This window comes from Mastacembelus armatus, chromosome 5, assembly GCF_900324485.2.
Source record: "Mastacembelus armatus chromosome 5, fMasArm1.2, whole genome shotgun sequence".
Taxonomy (NCBI): Eukaryota; Metazoa; Chordata; class Actinopteri; order Synbranchiformes; family Mastacembelidae; genus Mastacembelus; species Mastacembelus armatus.
In genome coordinates, this window is record NC_046637.1 from 5,746,970 (window position 1) to 5,772,714 (window position 25,745).

Genomic DNA, 25,745 nt, shown 5'->3' on the forward strand with positions numbered 1-25,745 from the left:
CAGCCTTCTATAAATAGTCTTGTCAGGGAGCACAAACTTAAATTATCACATCTATACCAGCAGCATCTAGAAGAAGAGTACGCAGATCTACTTAAACCCACCTGTCTAGCTCCACTGCACATGAGATGAAGAATAAAAGAACACAAGATTTACAGTCCTTGAGAGTACCAATTACTCTGCAGTACATAAACCCCAATCGAAAACAGTTTATTCTAGATACATCCAAAGTAATTTATATTATGATGTTTGAAGTGCTGTTAATATTACATTTGGTCTGGGAAATGTCTTAATGAAATGAAAAATGAGTGATGCCTGTATATAACAAGCCTTCTTGCTTGTCTCTCTTCCTCTGCTCATCTTTTTTTTTTTTCTTTTTTTTTCTTTTTTTTTTTTTAAACAGTCTCCATACAACCCTGGGCAAAATGCTGGCTCTGCCCCTTTAGTGTATTCTCCCCAGACACAGCCAATGAATGCACAGCCACAGAGTCGCCCGGTAAGTGTCTTAGTGTTTTAGCACACCTGCCTCAGAGAACCCAAACAGGTTGTATTTTACTGTGACTTGGATTGAACATTCCAGTTTTTGAGAGTGATGAGGGATGTGGCGTTTAGAAGTGACTCAGAACTGCTGAAGTGGAGTCAATGAGGCGCTTTAACATGGGCTGTATTTTTTTTTTAATGAATTCTCCTTCATTGTTTATTTAACTTCTGACTAACTGGGTAATTATATGCCCTGACCCTGTTAGTTGTGAGCAATCAATTTGGCCTTAAAATTGGCCTGTAGTATAAAAGGAAAGGGAAGTGCACCAGTGTGGTAGTTCAGATTCAGCAAATGATGACTGACTGGACTGTTATTACATGGTTTAAAATATTTTTAATGGCATTATCGTTTGTTCAGTGTAGCCCATGGAAAGCCATTAGAACATAGATAACACCTTTTTAGAAACATTTCCCACCATGATGTGCATAATAAGAAATGTTAAAAGATTATATTGACAACATTCTCTGTGTACAGCTAGTTAACATTTATTAATCTAGCCTGGCTCCTGCCTGACCTCTATCTGGAGAGCCAGACTTTGGTTAAATCATGTGCACATACAGTGAATGCTGTTTTAACCTATGTGTTTACAATAGCGTGTCACATAGGACATTATAAATAATTTTAATTCACCCACAGTATGCTTATTGTGTTCTTGGCATAAAATGCATAGTATTTTCTATATTTGACAATTTGAGCATTTATTTGCATGTTCACTCTTTGATCTGGGTCTGTGTGCTGCATCACATGCCATGTGTCCTTAAACCTTTGTTGCTGGTTTTGTACTGTACTGTATTTTCCAGCATCTGCCTCCATCACTCATCTTATCTCTGTGTCTCTCTTATGCTCTTTCTTCTTCCCACTTTGCCATCACTGCTTCAATCTTCTTGCTGGACCTCTTCTCCCTCCCCCACCAGTTTGCTACGGGCCCTCGACCAACCCACCATCAGGTAATTTACCCCTGCTGAATGCCCCTGCTGCTCCCTCTCTCACGTCATCATCATCAAAGCAGTTTGCTGGTACCTGCTGGCAAGTGGCTGTTTGTCGGGCATCTGCTGTTCCTTAAAGTCACAGATTTGAAAGTATCATGGATACAGAGGTTTTAATTTTCATGGGATTTGAGTGTGTTTCTATCCAGCCCAGTTTCTGACTATTCATGTCTATTTTTATGGGAAGTTGATCTTAGTTAATTCTAAAAATTCAATTAGTATCTACAAGTCTTTGTCAGTTTTAAATATAATGCAGCTTGTGAGTGTCCTGAGCCTGGGCTTTGAGTGATACAAGTATCTGCTTTTACACAAGATGTGTCCTGATGATTGTGATTCTCCCTGTCTTGATTAAAGATTACACACTTTTATGAGTAATTATTGGGTATTTCGTATGATAAAGCCTTGTCCTTGATTGGATTTAACTCTGTGCTGCTTCATGCCATCTCAGGTTTTTACTGCCTGGCACAAGCTGACCAAAGTAGTACATTCTGTGCTTGAGTCAGTCTGTATTTGCAAACAAAACACTGCAAAACACTGTGTCTGTTTATTATACTTTATGTTTTGAATATAAATGATGGACATGTCTGAATGCACCAGACTGGTGAGCCCATGGTAATTGGATTATTTTGGCAGTCTTTGGGCTCTCTCGTATCTGCATCTAGCCACAACTAAACTAACTCAATCAACTAAATGGCTGTCAGTAAAGCCTGACTAGTGGCAGTGGTGCAGGACACATCGAAGGTGCAGTTAAATATTGAGGCTCAGTTCTTGCTCTCCCCACCTCAAAAGTAAAGGGAATTTTCTCCACACCCCAGAGTAGAGAAGGGGCAATATATACATACAGCACTGGTCGTCCAGGATATTTTGCTGTATTGGTTTCTGGCTGAAAACAGAAATGTGAACATTATTAATTTGATTGTTTAGTTAAGTCTGTCAGACTTTACAGTCAACACCTTCATGAGACCATAGTTTCATTTGTTTCCAGGAATTAAGTTGGAACCAGTTCTTGCATACACTGTAATCAAGTAAAGAGTTGGGAACAGTTATTTGGATCTGCCCCAGTATTTGTCTTGTCATGACTAACATTTGTACAAATTCCACTCAGGCTCCTTTTAGACAGCTGACACTTTATACACCTATGTCATTAGATGAAGCGCATGTTCATATGTCCATATTTGGTAGTGCAGTATTTATAATCTTGTTTGTGCATTACCGTGTGGATGCAAAGTTATAAACCCCTTTTCGACGTGCACTGCTTTTGATTAATATGACACCATCCTAACGCGTTTGTTTCACATCTGAATGAGCACCCTGATCTCTTTTCTGTAAGGGTCGCAACAGGAATCCTATGTTCGACCTGGTAACAATTGCATATCGTTTTCCAACACATCACACGTCACATTGCTTACAGTTGTGTTAATGGATGGGCATGTGAAAAATTACAATGCACTGATGTAGAAAGTTGTGATGTATAGTGGGCCTACCAATCCCAACAGTCTAGGAAGTGATGCTTTAAAAGCTGTGATATTACTCAGAAGCTGGAAAGTGTCTCCTGGAACATAATCATGTTCTTCTGCCATGTTGTAGTAGGAAAACTCTGTAGCAAACGTACTGTGGCTCTCTTGGTCACAGTTGTGGGTATGTCTGAATGAGATGAGGACCATTAATGTAAATGTGTCTGAATTATACAAAGCCATTGCTTAACAGACTGATGAAGCCAGCACTGTTAAGTATCCCATGTCTGAAAAGGGCTTTTGACGTGTCAGCATGGTGACATTCAGTCCATGTGACTGCTTATCTTCTTTGTGTTTCTTGGTCCATGATGCAGTGATTCATGCGCCTCCCCACATCACTGAGATTGATATGTTGTTCACACCCTGTGTGGCTCGTGTAACTGGTTGTCTAACATCCTCACCTTCTGGATGCTTCTGTGTGTCGGGTGTGTTTTCTGGCACTGATGTGTGTACACACACACAGAAGTGCGTGCTCTGGCTGTCACAAACTGGCGCTGGGATGTCTTGTGCCACTGCGGAAGTGGAGTCAGAAAGCAGATGAAGCCGAACAGTGGCCTTTTGTACCAATGGAGAAAACAGCCATTGTCTCCCTGAAACACAGTAAATGGGCAGTAAACGGTGCATAGAGGTCAGACAATTTATTAATTTGGCCAAATATAAGTCTGTCTTCAAACAAAAATCATTTTTTGATTTTATTCCTACACTTATCATAACTGACCTCTTTTGGATTTCAGACAAAGCTTTTGTGTGTCACAGGCAGTAGAAATTACACTTACTACCAAAAAGACAAACTGTTATCTACAGAGAGCCCTTCAGATTTCTTTAGTTTTGTGAATGTTCCCCATGAGTGTGTCCTCTTTGTTAGCCTTAAACACTAATAATGGTAAAGTAAGACCTTAGTATATATTTTATTATTAGCATTTTCATCTTAACGTGTACTATACAGGGTCATGGATCACAGGGGTTATTGACTCAGTTTGGCAGCAGCGTCGCTCTGAGTTCACTGTATTTAATTTCACTTCCATACAGTAAAACTTCAATACACAAATGGAGTCAAAGGTTTCACTTAACCCTGTGGTTTTCCATAAACACCATGCTCTATTCAACATACCAGGCTACCAGGGCAGTGAAATGATGACTACCTTCATTAGATAGAAAGGTATCTGTAACTCTCCCTGTCTTGTTGCCCTTACGTCATGTCTCCTAAGTCTGCATCACAGATGACAGCCAGGTCCCAATGCGGCTGTGAAACGCCAGGTTGGCAAAGCAAGAGGTAGACTGGTATAGAGGCCCAGACTGCACAGTTTGAGAAAGGAGACACCCGTTCAAGTAAAATGTGTATTTAGATGAGAAAGGCCTATCTATTCATGTTACATCAGGGTGGCACATGACCACTTGTCAAATGCTAACATTTTCACTGTAACTTTTAATTTTAATTTTTTTTTTTCCCCACCCACTCAACAACCAACTAACCTCATTCTGGGGTGATTTTTTTTCTTTAATTTATTTTTTATGGTATGAGTTATTTTTGCTGATCAAAGTGGCTTAGGACCAGTCACTGTGTCAGGTAGATGGAAATAATTGGGTAGATTCCTGCCTTTGATGTGTATGTGGGTGAATGATTGCTTGTTGTATTGAGGCTTCAGTCTCACCAGTGCAGACTCCAATTGGCTTTTCTCTTTTTCCTGCTTTCAATACTCAAGGGAGGATTCAGGCCCATTCAGGTAACATTTACATATATATCCAAAGTCTGAAGACCTGCATGGCATGGTGAGGATCATGCTTAAATGATCCTATCCCACCTAACCTTTAACCCCGTACACCCCCATCATCTTCACTACAGTGTATGTTCAATAGAGGGATCCTTTAATCTTCATTTTATGCCTATGTCCCATCTTTTATCTTGTAGATGATCATTACAGGAATTTTAAGTTCATAATTTTGCAGTTTTTGCTCCATTCATTAATCATCTTCAGTGACCTTGCACAACTGAATAAACAGCATGCAGAATGAAAGAGATACTATATTATTCCCTAAGACAAGTGTTTTTAGTTCTTTATGTTTGTGTGTGTATGCTACCTGTTGGAAAAATGTATTGTTTGCTTTTTTTTTTTTTTTTTTTTTTAATAGATGCCTAACGGACTTATGTATGGTTTCGGTGTTGTACTGAGTACTTTTATTGTTTCGGTGATTGTTTGTTAGCAAGTACGTTTTTTGATGACAGTGTTGAAAAGTTGTTTTGCCTGTTGACTTTTATTTTTTGCCATGCCAGCATTTTATAATGAGGCTGTCTTTGGTAAGCTGGTGATCGTCATTTCCCGGGTTTCCAAAGGGCTGTTTACAAAAAAGCCATTGAATCTGATTTATTATGTTAACGGTGATTTCCCACCTGGGTATTTTTAGATGCTTTAGAGCATTGTTTATTCTGCTCTCCTTCACTGGAGCACACTGTGACTGTGGTTGGGTTTTCCCAGCTTGAGCCCTAGTTGTTAGGATGTTGGTCGCAGCTGTAGGTAGTGGTCTTTCTTTAGGCCCAGCATGCATTACATTTTTGGTGCTGTCCAAATACAAAGCCTGTCATATATTATACTTTGAACTGTTCTATATAGAAGTTGTTGTAGCTGCAGTTACTACAATGTGTTTTGTACATTTTCTGTGGTTTGTGATGAGCAAAAAAGACCATAATGCTGCCTAATGAACAGCCATATTATGTGCCACACATTCAGTACAGCTGCAAGGTTGACCGAACAGCTCAGGCACAAAAAAGAGGTATTTGAATCCATTTAGCAGTCCAAGACTTTTTTTTGGAGCCTGGTGCAGCTTAGTTACAGTTAAGACAGACTGATCAAAATAAAAAATAAAGAGCTAATATAAAAACAAGGACTAATGAAATTTGCACTTTGGCTTTCAAGGCCTTCAACAGGAAATGGTAATTGGGCCTGTCTTTGCCAATAAGTTCTGGTCTGCTCTGCTTTGAAAAGCAATCCAAAGTCCTTTGTTGCTTATTCCACCAGATGTATCCCTGTATCTTTTCAGTATGTGTCCTTTCAGGGATTGTCCATCTCTATAAATGCTTAAATATCAAATATTGAATCACAGAAGATCAAAAGACATTTTAAAAAACCTTAAAATGTGTGTGTATACTGGTGGTATCAAACTTTAGTTATTTCATTCCAAGTTTTTCTTTTTTTTTTTTTTTTTTTTCCATCTTGGCAGCAAGTGGGTCAGGTTTCATTAGGATATGGAGGTAATGAGTCTGGTTAGAAGATGTGCCATGGCATTATCTTACTACATTTTCCCTACAAAATGATTTACATAATCATGCTTTTAAGGCTTCTGTTTAGTTGATTAGATGATTGTTGGATGAAATATTTAGAACCACAGTGTCTGAAAAGGGAGGGGAGCTCCCTGTTTTGTACTTGCCATTCATCTGATTCACAATATTGCTATCCAGTTACAATATTACATCTAGTTTTGGAGCAATAATAAATGAAGACTGGGTTGTTTGTTGCAGTATAAAAGTGTGCAAGTCTGTCTGAAAATTATTTTGCAGTTCATCTTCAGGATTTTTTGAAATGTGATGCTCTGAATGGTCTACAGCAGTGATGGGAATTCAGAGAAAGTTGTTGTGCTGGGCCTTTTTTCTGGTTGCTGATAGAAACCAGGTCTGTCTCTCTGTGAGAAGTGGTATTGCTTGCAACTTAGATAAAGAATGGCAGCATGCTAAAATGAGACTGCTACCTCTGGAATAGTACTTAATGTTTTCTTCTTTCTCACTCTTTTTCTCATGTGTTTCTCTCACATGTTGCTTTCAGTTTTTCCAGAGGACTCAGATGCAGACTGCTAGGCCTACCATCCCGACAAACACGCCCTCCATACGGCCTGGCTCACAGACTCCCACAGCGACTGTCTACCCCACTAATCAACCAATCATGATGACTATGGCACCCATGCCTTTCCCCTCCCCACAGGCTGCACAGTACTACATCCCACAGGTACAACACACATCGAACTGGGTCTTAAAATTACACTTAACTGTGTTCGCTCTTGTTCACTCTCTTCAAGCCATAACTAAGTGTACAAAGTTTTTTTTAAGAGCAAAATTTATTGTTTTAGATTAATTTAAATTTTGAATTTAACCTTGCTGCAGTAGAGATCCATCCATCCATTATCTATACCCGCTTATTCCTTAACCAGGGTCACAGGGATCTGCTGGAGCCTTTCCCAGCTCTCTTTTGGGTGAAAGGCAGGGGTACACCCTGGACAGGTCACCAGTCCATCACAGGGCCACATAGAGACAAACAACCTCACACACTCACACTCACTCCTATGGGCAATTTAGAGTCACCAATCAACCTGACATACATGTTTTTGGACTGTGGGAGGAAACTGGAGTACTTGGAGAAAACCCACACAAGCACAGGGAGAACATGCAAACTCCACACAGAAAGGCCAGGTTGCGAACCCGGGACCTTCTTGCTGTGAGAACTTAGTCACCGTGCTGCCCCTCCAGTAGAGATATTAAGCAAAAAATATTTGTTTAACATTTTCTGCTGTAGAGCATCTGCAGTTATTTTGCTGTTGTGCTGAATGACTCCAGAGAAAAGACACCTGATGGTGATTATATTTAAGTGAATTTTAGAAACACAGTTTATTATACTGCTCCAGGCAAAATTTCATCTGGTGCTTATCTAAATTCACAACAAACAATAATTAAAATCCCTCACAAAAAATTGTGGTGTTTAAGAAAAGAACCTCAATGATTGTAAGGTTTGCGGGTTTTAATACGAAATTCTTCATTATCTATCTTGTCCTCCCTGTTAATGTGTCTCTCACTGTCCTCCTTGCTCACAGTATCGGCACAGTACGCCCTACGTGGGACCTCCTCAGCAGTATTCTGTACAGCCACCAGGGTCTGGCACCTTCTATCCTGGTCCAGGGCCAGGGGAGTACCCTGCCCCATATCGTGAGTTATTAATTCAAGACAGATAACACACAGTACTATTTCCACACCCATATCACATTTCAAGTCTGAATTCTCAATACAGTAGCACAAATTCACACTAACATATCAGCTTTGTGTGCCCCCAGAGCACAAGCCATTCAGGGTGTTTTCTAAAATGTCTTTTCTTCTGTTTTGTTTTTTCTTTTTTTGTGAACTCATTCAGATCCCCTCAGGTATCACCCACCTGTCTCACCCTCTGTCCCTGCTCCCGTTCCCACAGCTGGTCCCCCCTACTATCCAGGACAAACTGTGTACCCCCCGTCACCCCCTATCATAGTGCCTACACCACAGCAACCTCCACCAGCTAAGCGTGAGAAGAAAACAGTGAGTATCTTAGTAGTTCTTTGTCCTGTTTTTTTGTAGAGGCATAAAAGACTATATAGTACAGGGATTTTTGATTGTGGGTGGGACACAAAACTTCCAGTAAAAGTGCTTTTGAAATTTTGAATGGCTGGCCTTAATGAAAGCTTGCAATAAACAATTTCACCTGAAAACAAAGTCACTGACCTGTTTTGGAGCTTTGACTCTTACAAGATCTCATCAGGTTCACATCAGTTCTACACTGTGTGTAATGCATGTGATCATTTTTGATCAACAAGGAACATTTGAGCAATTAAAAATAACTTTTCATTTGTACAAGTCCTGTCAGTGTATGTGCAAGTATTCTGCTGTTGGTGTGATCTCTGGGGATGTTCTTGATATTTAAGAAATGCATTAAGAGTCAGATACCTATGTTCCTTTCCTTTGGTAAAATATTAAAGACTGGCTGATTATATTTTAGATTAAATTGAATTTCGCTCCTTTTCTCTAATAAATATAATCATTGCAGTTCAACATTCATGAAAAAGGTGGCAGATATGTGGGCAAAGAGGCTGTGTATACAGTGTACATTTTGTTAACCTTTACACTGACCCTTCTTTTGACAGATGCAATGTGTTCACTTTGCTTGAGATAAAACAGCACTTCTTTTATTTGTGTATGGCAGTCACTTTAAGATGCTCCCCTCTATCATATGAGATTGTTTTATTCCTGTTATTCACTGGATCAGTTTGTAGCAGTCTTCTCAGATTAATGCTCAAAAACATGTATATAATTTGGCTCAGGTAGGGTTGCATTAAGACTCAGGTGCTTTAGTGAGTTCTGTTTTTTGTGCCATTGTTCTCCCAGATCCGTATCCGTGACCCCAATCAGGGTGGCAGGGACATCACAGAGGAGATCATGGCAGGGGGTTCAGGGAGCCGGAATTCAACGCCTCCTGTCGGCCCTCCATCCTCTACCCCCACCCCACCACAGGTAAGGCTCCATCACACTCACCCACCTAAGCTACAGTAGTTACTGTTGAGGTAGTGTAGCGTGAAGAGAAACTGACTCGACTGGAGCTTTAGCTGAGGAGAGTAGAGATGTCTCATGTTGCTTGGTAGCAGTGTGAGCTCTCCGCTTGAATCCTTTGTAGTCTCCACCATGTGTGTGACAGACACAGACAGGACATGGCCTCTGTGTCTTTGGTAATTTATTCGCCCATCTTACCCTCTCATAAGAAATTCATGGTGACTTTCAGTGTGGAATGTTACATCCTTGTTTTTTATTGCACAGGACACAATTACATCATCTAATTAGTACTTTTGTTAGGAGTCTTATAAATGTTGTTGTCCATTTTTATCCTTTGGGACAAACTTCCTACCTACTGAATAGTAATAAAAGAAAGTCATTCCATCCACATCATCATATACCACATATGTTTCACAATGCAGGTGGGGCCATGACTTGACATATGACACTTTCTAAATTCATTATAATAAGTTCACTGTATTCTCCTGAGCAGCTCTTTTAATCTTACACCTGCTTCTTTCCTATCACTTTCTCTTCACTCACTATTTTTTACAGTAGACTGCATTATGTGCTGTCTGTATACTCCTGCTCCTTCTACAGAATCCACTCAAATACGCTGACTCTCTGTTCTTATAAAAATTTCACCTGTTCTATTTACAAGCGCAATGCCTACAAATAAATCTGGAAAGCTGGTGGTTCTATGTCCTGGACCTTTGTACCTAAAAGACAGCAGGTATAAAATAAAATGGGTCCTGTTTAGATTGATAGATTGGAAACCAGCAGTACTCAGCATCTTGCAATTGAAGCTCAAACCACCTTATAATGCCATTGACACAATTTGGGGGAAAAAATTAAATAACATAAGGAAAATTCTGGATTCTGAAGAGGGCTGTTGTGACTTCTTCCTCCCTTTGTCCTTTTGTGGATGTTAACAGTGTCTTTCCTCTCTTTTTCTGTCTTTTTGTACCCCTTTTGATTTCATTTCTTTTGTATATGCCTCATTCTCTGTCCTTTACTCTGCATTGCTCTGAGTCATTCCCCTCCTCCTGCCATTTCTCCTGCATTGATAATCATTTTCCATCATGTTCCTCCTGTTGTCCATTGCCATTCTCTTAATCTCACCATGCCCCATTGGGCTCCTTATTTCTGCTTAATCCTGCATTTGGGCTTGTTTGTTTATGTTTGTATGCATGTTTGCCTACATCTCTGTGCCTGTCTTTCTGGTTTTCTGTGTTGCTAGTTTTTATGGCCGCACCCTCATTATCCTCACATTTTCTACCTCAAACCACAGCAGCAGCTGAACAGCAGCCAGACTCCAGAGCAGCAGCAACAGGCGCAGCCGCAGCCGCAGCCGCAGCCGCAGCCGCAGCCGCAGCAGCCTCAGCCTCCTCAGCCTCCTCAGCCTCCTCAGCCTCCTCAGCCTCCTCAGCCTCCTCAGCCTCCTCAGCCTCCTCAGCAGCCTCAGCCTCCTCAGCCTCCTCAGCCTCCTCAGCCTCCTCAGCCACAGCAGGCCCATCCTGGAGGCTACACATTGGAGCCTCCTCAGCCACAGCAGCCATTGACAGCAGGGGCTTCAGACACCAAACCAGGGCAAGGTCTGCCCCAAAACCCTTTTCATTCTTTGAAAATACATGTACAGCTCCTATCAAGGAGTCTGTACACTGTAACAATCAAACAAGTTTTCAGTTTTTTTTAACTTTTCAACAACATTTGCCAATACTGTGGCTTCCCCTCTTATTTTAGGTAATGGCATCTTTGGTTTTATTATACCCCATCATAGAGAAGCATCTGCAGAAACACTCTATCAAGCCATTCTGCACTCAAACACTGATTTCCAAATACATTTTATGTATTGTGTTTCTTTTTCCCAGAACACACAAAATGCTTTCACTTTCATTTTGCTTGAATATCATAATGTAGTGTCATCAGGGCGTCTTCTGTTTCCTGTTCTTAGGAGGAATATTTTACCATCATTTCTTAGAATAGGTTTTGGAAACTATTTTCTCCCTTTTGTCCCACTTTATGTGTATGCTTCAGACTGCAATTTGAGAATTGAAATTGTGAGAAGTTTATTCTCACAGTTTCAATTCAAGATAATTGCAATATGTGAACTTAATAGTTTGACTTTTTTCACAGATTTAATTTTAAATAATTGTGTAGTCTTAATCACCAGCAAAAGCTTTAATAGCTTTATTATATGCTGAGAAACATCAAGACGTTTTTCCATTCAGGTATATTTTTACATTTTCGATTTAATGAAATGTACAGTGTATGATAGCCATGTGTTTTCTGTGCTGGTCCTCCTTACAGATGATACGCCAAAACTGGAGCCAGTTGTCCAGAAGTCTTCCTCACCTGGGCTCGTGCAGCCTGAAGCCCCTGTGGAGAGACTGGAGGCCAGCACTCCTGTGACTGAGCCCTCTTCTACTGCTGAACCAGAGCCTCCCTTCCCGGCCTCTCTGACTGCTCCTGTCACTGTCTCACTTACAGTGGCCAACACTAGTGAACGCCCCTCCTCCAGGGAGTCCACTGCTTCAGCGTCTTCTCCCTCTTCCTCGGTTGGGGAGCAGAAACCTTCTTTAGCGCCACCTCAGCTACCCAACACAGACGAGCCTCTTTCAGATGCCCCACGAACTATGACTGCATCCCCCGCCCAGGCTCCCAAGACTTTGAATGGCCTTGCAGACTCTGGGACTGAGTTAGACACTGCAGCTCCTGAGCCTTCTCTTATGCCCTCTGCTGCACTCCAGACCCAGCCTCTTTCATACAGAGAGGCCTCCTCTGAACCTTTGCCCTCTGACATGAGACCAGAGGTACCCATTGCTGCTGCGCTCACCCCTATGGCACCTGTGGCTGTGGTGCCAGTCACCCTGACCTCAAGCCCAGCCCCAGCTACGCCAGTTATGCTCCCCCCTGGCCTTCCGCCTCTAGTGCAGGCCACAACAGAGGCCGATGAGCTAAGCAAATCCTTAGACACTAAAGACCTCGTCTCCAGAGTAGGAACAGAAGCACATGATGGTGTTATTGACAGCAAAACAGAGTCCCAGCAACAAGCACTCATCAGAAAGAGTCCCACTACAGGTAGTCAAAGTGTTGTATTTCAGTAGCTGTAAAATTTGTTTCTGTAACTGAGTTTCATCATTACATAAATTATCCTGTCACTTCTGAAGTTCTAAAGACAGAATGAACTCCATGTGTACAGAAATTATGAGAAACATTTTAAAATTATTTTTGTGTTTGCTCTTGCCAGAAACATAGGTTATGTTATTATAATGAAATAATGGTTAACTAGTAGGGTACTTTGCGTAAAATTTGTGTTGTAAAGTGCTCCACAAAGTTAGTGACTGAATGTAACTGGGACAATATCAAGAAGTGTGTTAGCTCAGTGTCCTACAGAAAAACAACACCTAACAAAGAGGCAGAACTGAATTTATCAGTCTGTATGTTTCTGTCTGTAGAACTGCACCCATTACTGTAAGTAAGAGGATGCATCAGTAGTGATCTAAAGAATATTTAAACTTTATTAAGCTAGTTCTTCATCTCCATGTAGTGGTGGAATCAGCACACTTCAAAATCAGCTGAAGTTGTGATCTCTCATCAAGACAAATGTCACCTACTGTAGTTTAAAAAACTAATTGTTTACTATTTTAATCATGTATTTGCCTTGCATAAATTGTTGCAAGATCAAATAGGAAAATAACTACCTGCAACTATTATTTGTTAGATCTAGATTTAATAGCTTTACTTATCAAAACAAAATTGATTATTGTCCTCATTGATTTCAAGTGTCACTTCTATAACCGCTGTGGTGTGGCTGTTTGCTGACCAGCTGTGGCTAGAAGCGTGTTTCTGAATATTTGTGCTTCCCTGCAGTAAATCAGACAGCTTCTGCTATACCAAAGACCTGGATCAAACCAAATGAAGGGATCTCTGCTGGAGATGTACCTCAAAAGGAGGACGAGGTAAGAAAAGAGGCCCATACTTATCATAATGCAGGACAAGGAGAGGGAAAGAAAACCACACACTGAACCTATAAATGTGATATTTTTATACTCTGCATTGATCACTTCACCTCCAAAATGTCACGATAGAAGTAGCCTACAGTCCTTTAACAAACAGATATGAAAATTTCTTCTAAAATCTTTGAGATTGAGATTTTGTCCAATTTTTCAGATTGCCGGTATTTAATTTTGTAACAAAACTTTTTCATATCACTACAGAGTATCAAGGTAGTGGGATAGAGAGACTAAGAGGGAGAGAGAAGAGGAAACAAACATTATGGGCAATAGTTTCCACATGTGTGGTGGGGGAAGTGGACATAAATGACGTAGTGGTTTAGTTGCCGTACGAGAACCACAGCAAAGAGTTATCCATCATCTTCATGGTTCACCCTGCCCTCAGTATGTAAAGTCAGCTCTGTCCAACTCTTGTTTCCTCTCCTTTATTGTTTTGTTCTGGGTTTGTAGCTGTGGAAGAATTTTCACACCACCCAAATCCTGGTGTTACAGATTATTAAATGGCTTTGTCTTTGCTGCATTGAAACAAAGACTATGAGCCTATATGGTGTTTAAAGAGCTACACAACAGCTGTATAGCTGATAGGACTTTATTATCCTGCTAAATGATAATAAAACAGTGCATGATGCAAACTGAGTCTTACCTCCTCACAGGACGAGCTAAGGCCAGTAGATCAGCCGGTGGGAGAGCAGGCCCTGCAGTCTGCCCCTCTGAGCAGTAGCCCTGTGTCCCTACCATCAGTCTTCACCTCCTCCATCGAACCAGTTCCTGCCAGCAGCCCTGAGGCTGACCAAAAACCTACTACCCCTGAGGAGAACGGTGAGGCAGAGTTGGAGCCTTTGCGGAATGGGGCAGGGCACACCTCAGAGACGGAGAGCAGCGACAGTGGAGCGACTCCTGGAGACAAGGACAACTCAACAGGGGCTTCACAGGACATAGAAGGTACGACATACTTTGTTCTTGGACCAGAACAGTAGGCAAAACGAATGTATGCCCACAGAGGTTTCTTTGTCTTGATATCCACATTTTGAGTGTACCTGTTTCTGCCTTTTACAGCTGCCAGTGTTTGAAGTGGCTGGCTTCACGTCAGTTAATCTTATTTTATATGAATTTACTCTTTTTTTCCCTCTCTTTTTCCCTTATAATCCCTGGCCTAGACTTGGCTGAGCCAGGTGGCAAACGTCAGTATGATAGGGACTTCCTGTTGGGCTTCCAGTTCATGCCTGCCTGCATACAGAAGCCTGAGGGGCTCCCACCAATCAGTGATGTGGTGCTTGACAAAGTAAGTCGCAGATAGTCCTGCAAGCCTTTTAGACAAAAGGGTTTTACTGGGATAAAGCCTCTAAAAGCCAAATATTGATAAGTTGATGGTTAGAGACCTCATCTATACAGTCAGCTTTCTTAGGAGATAAGCAACTACGTCAGGAGTATTTTTATCTGACCATCTGTTCAAAAACCAAATGATATACTCTATCTGCTATCATAGAAGAGCTAAAGAAAAGAGCAACTCCTCATATTTGAGTCAGTAGAACTACTTATCTTTTAGTAGATTAGTTGAGCCATATTGATAAGTTTCTTATGTGCTGGTTATTAAGAAAAAAAAAAGCCAATATCTGATTACAGCCTCTCAGGTGTTTTATATTATTGTAAATTCCTTTTTATTATTTTTTTATTCTGTTTGTTATTGTTTTTATGAGGTTTTAATGAAGTAATTGTGCTCTTAAAATCATAAATACCAGTAACATTACTCAGTAAAAAAAAAAATTATCAGCTGCAGTCCTACTTTTGAAATAAGCTTCTGTGAAACAGGGTTTTTCATGAGTGTCTTATAGGAACAGGCTGTGTTTGCTTCACTTTCTTAGATTGTGTGCACTGGTTCAAAAATACACCACAGAGAGTTTGGTTCATTCTTCCACACATATGTATGGGTGGAGCATATGCCCCACTGAAATGCTGTTTTGATTAAAATCACATAGCTATTATGTCACATTTGGCACTGTTAAGCGTACTTGCCCCTCCCCCACATCCCCAAAAAGAACAACCAGACCGGCAATCGGCTGATTGGTACAGTCCTGAAGTTTCATATTCACAGAGGGGAAAGTGAAATCTCACTGGAAAAGAGTTGAGAGGAAGTCAAGGACAGCTGAAAGACAAAGAGCTGGATTTGTTCATTTTCCTCCCCCACAACTATCTTGCTCTCCCCTTCCTCTGCTTCACATCTGGTTCTGACTGAACCTGACATGTATTATTTATTCCTGGTACACTAAAATCACATAAAACCAAAAGCTGGTAAGGTGGTATATTTGTCATTTACAGTGGGTCACTTTTAAGGCACTGCTGTGTTAGAAATTTTCACACACTCACTCTCAGCAAGACTGACCCCTTTTGCCCTGTTGCTGAGCAGGAGATCACTGCGCCCCCTGCTGTTCAGCTCCTTTCGAGTGCGTGTTTGTGTCTGATGATGTACATTGTTGTGCATTTTATGTATCATACAGATGAACCAAAACAAGCTCCCGTCTCGAATGGTGGATACCAGGGTGATTTCCAGAGGACCTGATTTCACACCTGCCTTTGCAGATTTTGGCAGGCAGATGACCGGAGGACGAGGCGCTGCAGTGAGTCACACACACACACACACACACACTCTCTCAGTCGCTCCAAACCTGCCACAATCATTCATAAAATTACACAGACAGTTTTCCCTACCCTCAGCTGTCTAGCAAAATAGTTGTAGATACTATACAACTATACAACTAGATACTGTACTACTATTACTACAACTACAGTTGTAGTAATAGTAGTAGGTGACCAACATGTTAGTACAATCCAACTTTTACTCTTTTCCTTAATGATTTCTAATTCTATTAAAGATCAGTCATCTGATGCCATTAGAGAAACTTGATTTCAGCTGAAATGTGTTGGAACATATCAGAGTGATGGGGGACTTCTAGACAACCTATTAGATCAGTGAAGTTTCTCTAAGTTCTATGTGCCTTCAGGGCATTCAGCTCAGTCATAATAATCAGTCTCATGGATGATTAACACATTTTGGAATTTGAATTCTTCATTAGAATAATGAAACTAAAAATCAGGTAAAATGGTTAGCCTTTAAAATTTTGTTATATCCAATTTTAAAACACCAATGCAATGTAATGAAGGCAATTGCAATATTTTGTTGACAGAGAATGACCTCAGCTTATATATCTTCAAAAACAACAAATAAAACTTTTCAGTATACTATGACTGTGCTTTTATACATAAAAGTATCAGCAATACAAACAATGCTGTTCAGCTGTAACAATCATAAGGCACAAACCATAAATTCTACATTGGTGAGACTATAACAGAGAGACAAGTGTGCATATTAGAGAAAAAATGGAGAGAAGCAGCGATGCAGGAAGGAAATGTGTGTCAGTCAGCAGTCAAAAGTTGAGCCTCTAAAATCTTTTTACACTAACTCAGTTTAACACTGAGATCCTGAGGTTGATGTGTGTGACATTTAGCAGAGAAAAGAGGGAATGTTTACAAGATCTGTCCAACTTTACAGTGAGCAATGAGTCAGTCAAAGACTAGAATAAAAGATTAAATATATGCTTTTATTCAACATCATGCAGCAGACGTACCTGATGTTGCCAAGATATCACTCTTACTGCATAATTGCTTTTAAAAGTGACCTGATCTGCTTTGTCTTTTCATTTACACCCAGTAGCATTGAGCACATCTTTTGACATGCTGTTTTCTTCATTACATATGAAGCTTATGAACATTGGGACACGGCGACCTCCACCCAGGAAGATCATCATGAACGTGTCAGTGAATGATGACATTCAGCTGAAAAAGTCAGAGAATGCCTGGAAACCTGGAATGAAGAGGGAGGACCTTTCAGAGGACCCAGAGATGCAAAAGACACAGGTACACACATACAGACAGAGATATAGAGAAGTGGATAGACACACCAAAAAAACATTGGTTTTGGTTGAAAATTTCAAAATAAGAGCAATGACTACATTGCTTGGTTTTATTTTTTTTATTTATATTGAAAATATAAATAATGTTTTATTTTTATTTTGGAACACTAACCTTGTCCAAACAGAACTAGTTTTTGATAGACAACCTGTGATTCACTGCCTATGTGACCCTTTCCTCAGGAGCTCTTCAGGAAGGTCCGCAGCATCCTGAACAAGCTGACACCTCAGAAGTTCAACCAACTGATGAAGCAGGTGACAGACCTGACCATTGACACAGAGGAGAGGCTCAAAGGTGTCATTGACCTGGTCTTTGAGAAGGCCATTGACGAGCCCAGCTTCTCTGTGGCTTATGGACACATGTGCCGCTGCCTCGCTACGGTAAGCAGAATAGATCAGGATGGATAAAGGGTGACAATGAAGTAGGACCTGTGTTTGTAAAGTTAAGGGTATAAATCAATCAATTAATCTGGACAGTCATGTTGAAGTCTGATTGTTGCTCCTACCTGAAATATGGACAATTTACCATGCAAAAAAAGATGATTTGGGATTTTTTATACAATAGTTCATCCAGCCATTATCTGTATCACTTATCCTGTAGTTGTTTTGAATTCTGACGTGATAAAATCCTGTTCAGCACAGTGTTATATATTGTGGACATTTTCATTTTTACTACTACTACTAACTTCAGCAGTAAAAGAGTAAGCAAAAGCAGTTGTCATTGTGTTTGGAATCAGACTTGTAAAACCTGAATATGAATCCAAAATACTCCTTTCAAGGAGGTCACACTTTATTACATATGTATATTCTCAATTAGTTACTGTTAAAAAAAAAAAAAAAAAATTTCTTCATAGTGTTGTGCACAGAAAATCCTTGCAGTGTAATCTGCAGAAAACTAAACATTGTTTTTAAACTTCTGTCTGCTGTGTCTTTTGTTGAATGTACAGCTCAAAGTGCCCATGACAGACAAACCCAACAGCACAGTGAACTTTCGTAAGCTGTTGCTAAACCGCTGCCAGAAGGAGTTTGAGAAAGACAAGGTCGATGATGTGGTGTTTGAGAGGAAGCAGAAAGAGCTGGACTCTGCTGCAACGGTATGTGTGACACCAAATTTGACATGGTACCTAAACATTTTTAGTATGGAAGAGAATTAAACTCCTAGGTCTGTCACAACTGTGACGGAGGTTTTGTGAGTAATGTCCAGGATTAGTATTTGTCTATATATCTTTCCCTTGGTCCCATCAGGCCACAGAGCGTGAGCGTCTTCAGGAAGAGCTGGAGGAAGCCAAGGACAACGCCCGGCGGCGGTCCATCGGCAACATCAAGTTTATCGGTGAGCTCTTTAAGCTCAAGATGTTAACAGAGGCCATCATGCATGACTGTGTGGTCAAGCTGCTGAAGAACCATGACGAGGAGTCTTTGGAGTGTCTGTGCAGACTGCTCACCACCATTGGCAAGGACCTCGACTTTGAGAAGGCCAAGGTGAGCTGAAGAAGACAGTTGATATATTAAATTAGCAGGAGTAGGTGACTACCCAGATTTCTTCTCTATGGTTCTGCTTAAAGAAATAATTCAGGATTTTACTATTGTGTATGCTTGTTTACTTTCTTGCAGAAGGTGAGCCATTTTCTAGTCTTAATGCTAAAACAAGCTAATTGATCCCTAACCCTTTAAGCTTCATTTTTACTATACATACCTCATCTATGTCATAGCAAGAAAACTATTCTTTTAATTTTGCAGAAAGGAGTGTTATTGTGGAAAGCGTTGCACAGTTAAAGAATAATGTGACCAGAATGGGCAACACTGGTTTTCATTCACAAATAGCTTAGTGGCTAAGACAGCCTCCTAAACAAGATGTCTGCATGTGCAGCATCCCATGTATGTAAATAATTTTGCATGTTTTTTTAATACATGTGCTCCAGACAAAAAAGGCACAGCATGTTTTCACAGGCCATTGATGAGAAATAAGGTGTGGTTGGTGATTTAGCAGATTTGTTTTCCATTTGAAAATGAAATATTTATAATAATCATTAATAATTCAAAGTAATACTTGGCAAGGATGCTGCTGGTCTTCACAGGGCTGTTCATATCACATTTACAGACTCACTGGAACTGGGCTGAGACCCTGGACAAGCACGATGTTTTGTCAAAGCAAGTTTTTATCACACTGAGATGTTAAAGTGTAGATGTTCACATGTTCTTAGGGATAAGGCCATAACTTTGTCAACAGCCCTTTGACAAAAGTGCAGTATGTCAGTATTCTTCTGAATGTCATCCCACCAAGATAAACTATTATGGACTGGTCTGCAGCAGCACAGTTTTCTAAGTGATAAAAGAGAAGGGTCTTGTGGGATTTGATCCCACGCCAGCTGGGCTACATTCAGTTCTAGAGGTAGAGCAGAAACTTTTTATGTAGGTTATGAGGAAACAGGGATATCCCCACAGTGTCCCCTACTCTGTGCTTTGTTCTGTCTGACTGGCATTCCTTTAGAAATGAGTGACTCCCAGCTGGACACAGCTAGAGTCCAACGATGCTAGGAGACACGAAACTGACCGGAGGGCCTTTCTGCTTTCTCCCTCTCTCTCTCTCTCTGCTGTGTTTGATTACATCATCTACCAGTCACCCTGCAGGGAAACTGCAATGCACGCAACTTACTGACTTAATTCTCCTTTTTCTCTTTCTACTGAAGGATATTTATACTATCAAAAAAGTGCGGCTGTTGTACTGTAGATCTGACAGAATGTGATCATAGATCATCTGTCCTGTCCTTCAGATGAGCTTCATTCTGTTTCATGTGGTAATTTCCTGAACATGGCCATTTTAATATCAGGCCATTTAAGTGAACTGTGTCAGTTCTTTTTGTGTTATCACAGTTTTTGTTCTGCTTCATCACAAAATGTTCCCAATTTTATCTCGGACCGTTCCTCCTCTAAACTGAAGAGTCGGTTGATTGAATCAAATAATGTGGAACTCCTGAAACCTGGTGTCTGGTGGATTGAATAGAGATATACGAGAATATAACCTTGTCTCAAATTAACCTCCTCCCTCTCTCTCTCGCTTACCAGCCTCGGATGGATCAGTATTTCAATCAGATGGAAAAAATCGTCAAGGAGAGGAAGACGTCATCTCGGATACGGTTTATGTTACAGGACGTTATAGACCTAAGATTGGTAAGTGCCTGGGTGTAATATTTGTTTTGTCTGCGCAGCTGTAGAAAAGCCAAACTCCACATTGTTCAGGCTAACTCTGGTTCACAATGTATTTTCCCACAGAGGTTTATTTCATTGATCTCTTGACCTCCTGAAACGTGATACTAGGTATTCAGGTCCTGTTCTATTAAAAGGGTGTCCACTTGAATTTTAGCACCTATGTGGAAAGGGTGATTGGAGAAACCACTGTGTGCACAAGGGCAAATCTAAACCTGGAGCACATACAGTACTCTGTGTATATGTTTAATGATATACTGCTTATATATATAAGGTGATGAGAAGGCATAACCTTTTCATGCTATTACAGTTAAATATTGGTAAACACATGCCCTCATGCTACATTGAACATTAGTATACTCTATAAATTGTCATGTTGTTTTTAAAGTACTGAATGAACACAGTGGGAGAAAAAAAGAGATCCACGTTTTTTTTTTTTTAAAAACAGCCAGCATGTTCAGCATTGAGGAATGGCACAAATATCAATAAGTGAGGCAATTTGAAATTGACAACTCACTCACTTAAATTGAGTGTGTTATCATTTGATTTAGTTTAGATAAAGAGCAAAGAAATCAGGTGGAATCTGACACCCTTGATAGATTTGGGTTTCCAGTCATTGTGGTTCTCATTTTTCTTCCAGCACAACTGGGTGTCCAGGAGAGCAGACCAGGGCCCGAAAACCATTGAGCAGATTCACAAGGAGGCAAAGATTGAAGAGCAGGAAGAGCAGAGAAAAGTGCACCAGCAACTGCTCTCCAAGGACAGCAAGAGACGGCCAGGTCAGGCCTGCAGTCGAAATCCTCTTTAAAGCTTAGAGTCACATCGGCACAGCTACAGTGACTCAGGAAGCTGCAAGCATACGGCAGACTTCCTGTCTCTATAGACTGTGAAGGCACTATTGTGCCCAGCAGCAGACAGGAAGCCCCCTACCCCTCCCATCTGTTAGCTGATTTATATTATTTCTCCATGTATAGCACTGTGCTACATAAACTGTCAACATGTCACACTGTTTGGACATTTTCACAGTTGTATGACTCCACTGAATTTCCATTGTACTGTTTAAACTTTGCATGTGTCTGCGTCTCTGTAGATCAGAGAGATCAGCGTGCGCAGAGAGATGAGACCTGGAACACTGTGCCCATGACAAAGAACAGCAGGACCATTGACCCCGCCAAGATCCCAAAAATCTCTAAGGTGTGTCATGCTGGCTTGCTTTTTTTTTTTTCTTCAGACAACCAATATGCATCACTCAGATCTATAGAACCAAAACCGTACTATGTGCTGAATATACACTGTACAGTGGAGTTGAGCTGAGTATACCAGTGCAGGTCAAACTAAATAAATTAATTAAATATTCATAAACCAGCTAAATAGTCATATTATTTTTTGAATTAACACATAAAATCAGCACAAGTTGAATTCAGTGTTCATCATCATTTGAGAAGTTGCACTACAGAGGATTTTCTCTGCCTGAGTCAGGGTTGAATGTGCAGGCTGTTTTGACACTTGGCCTGGGTAGAACAATGTAATTTAGATAAATTGGCGAGGTTGGTCTTCATGTTGTGACAAGTTTGTCTTCTGTTCATTATGTGTTTTTACATGTTTGTCACAAGCTCACTCACTGGGGAAACTCACTCACCACAGAAAACTGCTTACACAGCAACAGGATGATTCCTGTCACTGGGCTGGTTACACAAACTGCCCCTTCTCTGATCTCATTTACATTATTGTGGCATTACAGGTTTAGTAGCACATAGTCTCCCTGCTGTATCCATGAGGCACTGCAGTGTAAAAGATTGCAAGCTTCTTTTTTTTTTTACTCAGAGCTCCCCCTGCTGGATGCACTCATGCCAGTATTAGTTGAACAGAACTAGACTTTTAACATGTTTTGTATAAAAACTTTATATATGTGTAGGGCAGTAGAAAGTTACCGCCAGTAGAGGGTGCTACCACGCCTTTGTTTTGGGTCAGTTAGACGTATTGTCCATCCTGGGATGCCGTAGCTCCGGACTGACTCTCGTTCTGAGCGCCATTTTGGTCTCAGAACAGTTTTTGTTGCTCTTTTGGAAGGTAAGAGCTCTCGTGGTGCTACACATTACTACACATTGCGAATTGTGTGCTAAAAAAAACCCGTTAAAATGTGAAAGAGTTTGAGTGTTCAGTGAAGTGTTTGAATGATGTTTGATAAATTTCTTAGGCTTTAGGCTACACCAGGTACTGTTTTATACCGAGTTGTGATTTGTTCTGTTAGTCATTTAGCTGTGCAGTTTATGCTCTTATAAATATTTTGGTCTCAGAACAGTTTTTGTTGCTCTTTTGGAAGGTAATGCACAGCGGCGGTTGTAGGCATCGAGAGTGTGTGTGTGTGTGTGTGTGTGTGTGTGTGTGTGTGTGTGTGTATGTGTGTGTGTGTGTGTGAACCACCTGGAGACGGAATAAAAAGTCCGCCTTGTTTCATCTGCAACCGGTCAATTCCTGAACCAACCAATGTGTCTGGTGCTTTCGCTCTCTGCACCACACCCCCATGTATTATAACATCAAAACACCACGCAGAGCATCGGGACGTCCAGAGAGGTGTCAGCACCTTAGGGTTACTTATGTATAAAATGTAACCCTAATGCTACAAAATCCTACAAAAACAAAACTAGGTTCCAATAGTAAGAAAACAAAATTAAGCTAATCTTGGCAAAGTAAATTCCAGAACTTAGACCACCTGAAACAAACGAAATAGGGTAGGTCTGGACTACAGGCTCTATCCCACACTGTGGCTAACAGCTCAGCTACCAGTGTCACTCATTCCGGTCAATCAATAAACTGGTTTCTGGATGACAATGACCAAATGGGCCCTGTGTTTTATTGTTTAACATGCAGCTGATTATTATTACCAATAATCAAATGTATATTACCTCCAATAATTTACCTTTTCCTGGTGCTGTCAGATTATTGTTAAGCAGAAATCGTTCTTAAATGATTCTCTCTTTGCAGCCTCAAATGGATGAGAAGATCCAGTTAGGCCCACGGGCTCAAGTCACTTGGGTGAAGGGCAGCAGTGGAGGAGCCAAGGCCAGTGACTCAGGTGAGGTGACAGTGAACTGAGTTGGGGTATTTTTCATCAATGACTTGTAATTTAACACGTGAACATCATTAAAATAATAGGATGGCAAGAAATGACAATACTAAACAATACATCGTCTGTGACCGGTCTAAACAACATGTTGACAACACAGTTCAGAGGACAGTATGCAGCAAAAATAATCTAGTTCATAAAATGTTGTCTTGAATATATCTGAAGACAAAAGGCTTGTGGTTGGTCCAAAGAGCCACACTAAGATGTGCCTGGAAACAAACCCACCTAAGGAAGGGGCAGGATATGAAGAAACTGGCTCAATTGTCTGCTAAGCATACCAAGACCTTCATTTTGTGACTTTTTAGTGACTCAGGCGAATCAGCCCTTGGACCACTGAATGACTGGACCTTGATTTTAATGATCCATGATCATTTCCCTGCATTTGTGGGTCATTTTTGTCATTTCTTTTCTTAGAACATTTTCTCTCCCCAACAGAACTATCACGGACAGCTGGCCTCAACCGTTATTCTGCACTGCAGTCCACTCCTTCACCCCAGCCCTCTACCACACCTCCACAGAGTCAGGATTTTGAATCCAGGAGAACTCTTGGAAGGTACTACATTGTGTTTTAGAGCTCCTGTTAGATTGCTGTCTTTCTCCCTTTGTGCTTCTGATAGTTCAGTTCTCAGATTAAGTTATCTTTTCCCCCTTGGAGCAGTCGTAGCAGTACAGGCAGAGAGCGCAGTGAGAAGCCACTAATCTCTGCTCCTCCATCATCTCGGCCTGGACCATTCATCAGGGGAAGCAGCTCAAAGGAGCTTCTGGAGAGTCAATCTCCTGAGGAGCCGAGAAGAGATCGGGAGCGAGAGGGAGCTGAGGCCCGGAGATCGAGTGTCACAGATGACAAAACAGAGTCGGAGCGCAGCAGAATCAGGGAGCCTGGTGAGCCACACACATGGAAATAATACAGAAACATACACAGTCCTTACTGGAACCACACTGATATTTGGTGTCTATCGTTTTATCAAGCTTTGTTTTTGGTATCAGATATTTTAAAAAGAGAGGAAGACAATTCACATTTCATCTAATTTATGGTTTCTAATGTTACTTTCTTATTTGATCGTAATTAATCATCATGGTTAGTTTGGTATTTCTGTGAGCATGCAGACATCTGAATGTGGCTGTGTGTGTGTGTGTGTGGATTTTTAAAAAAAAATTTTTTTTTTGGACAGTGAAACCTGAGCCCTTAGTCCAGATCCCGGACAGACCTGCCTTGTCTGAGGAGGAGTTGGAGAGGAAGGCCAAGGCCATCATCGATGAGTTCCTGCACATAAACGATTATAAGGTACTAAGATACTAATCAACTAAATCAGCAGTAGATACAAGGCTTTTTGTTTAGTGATTGTAGCTGCAAGTGCTGGCTTGGTTTTTATATTGTTTGAGTCATGTATTTTCTTTCAATAAGGGATTTCTTAGATCAAAATCATAGCTTTTATCTTCCCACTTTTCACTGGGCCTGCAGCTGTAACTGACTTCAACACGTCTTTGTCGTTTCAAGGTCACTCAGTCATGATAATGTTTCTTTGATTTCTGCAGGAGGCTGTCCAGTGTGTGGATGAGCTCGATCAGGGCTCTCAGCTCCACATCTTCGTGCGTGTTGGGGTGGAGTCGACCCTGGAACGCAGTCAAATAACACGGGACCACATGGGCCAGCTCTTCTTCCAGCTGGTGCAGCAGGCAGTTTTACCCAAACACCAGTTCTACAAAGGGTCAGTTAAGCTGTTTTCTCTGCTGGTACCTGCATTACAAACAATCAAGGAGTTTCTGTTCACAAGAATTTGTCAGCTTTGACAGTGACATTTGAAAATTTTAGGTGACACTGGGAATCCACTTTTCTGCGTGGTGATTTTCCAAAAAGAATACATTAATACTGTAATTTGACCATGAAGGCTTTTTCATTAGATTTTATTTTTAAATCTTATTGTTGAAAAGAATCAGAGTTGGTCCCTTTGGCAGTGCAGGTTTTAAAAGAAAACCTAGTTCAATTTTGGCCTTCTTTGTTTCCTGGGAATTAAAAACTGTCAGTATAAAAACAATACTTTGTTCAAAAATTAGATG

General features: G+C 40.8%; 1 protein-coding gene across 1 annotated transcript in view; it reads left to right on the forward strand.

The window, feature by feature from the left end:
* The window catches only part of eif4g3a (eukaryotic translation initiation factor 4 gamma, 3a), a 43,039-nt gene that overhangs the window by 12,901 nt on the left and 4,393 nt on the right, over window positions 1-25,745 (forward strand). Inside the window, exons 4-28 of the mRNA XM_026306204.1 lie at window positions 401-493; window positions 1,453-1,485; window positions 6,854-7,033; window positions 7,893-8,004; window positions 8,207-8,367; window positions 9,211-9,336; window positions 10,613-10,705; window positions 10,802-10,967; window positions 11,683-12,453; window positions 13,246-13,334; window positions 14,042-14,330; window positions 14,546-14,670; window positions 15,884-16,003; window positions 17,145-17,300; window positions 17,537-17,734; window positions 18,301-18,447; window positions 18,599-18,835; window positions 20,420-20,524; window positions 21,201-21,339; window positions 21,651-21,754; window positions 23,546-23,636; window positions 24,123-24,240; window positions 24,346-24,569; window positions 24,860-24,972; window positions 25,224-25,396. Coding sequence (XP_026161989.1) covers window positions 401-493; window positions 1,453-1,485; window positions 6,854-7,033; window positions 7,893-8,004; window positions 8,207-8,367; window positions 9,211-9,336; window positions 10,613-10,705; window positions 10,802-10,967; window positions 11,683-12,453; window positions 13,246-13,334; window positions 14,042-14,330; window positions 14,546-14,670; window positions 15,884-16,003; window positions 17,145-17,300; window positions 17,537-17,734; window positions 18,301-18,447; window positions 18,599-18,835; window positions 20,420-20,524; window positions 21,201-21,339; window positions 21,651-21,754; window positions 23,546-23,636; window positions 24,123-24,240; window positions 24,346-24,569; window positions 24,860-24,972; window positions 25,224-25,396 — 4,163 coding nt within the window. The remainder of the gene's footprint in view (window positions 1-400; window positions 494-1,452; window positions 1,486-6,853; window positions 7,034-7,892; window positions 8,005-8,206; window positions 8,368-9,210; window positions 9,337-10,612; window positions 10,706-10,801; window positions 10,968-11,682; window positions 12,454-13,245; window positions 13,335-14,041; window positions 14,331-14,545; window positions 14,671-15,883; window positions 16,004-17,144; window positions 17,301-17,536; window positions 17,735-18,300; window positions 18,448-18,598; window positions 18,836-20,419; window positions 20,525-21,200; window positions 21,340-21,650; window positions 21,755-23,545; window positions 23,637-24,122; window positions 24,241-24,345; window positions 24,570-24,859; window positions 24,973-25,223; window positions 25,397-25,745) is intronic.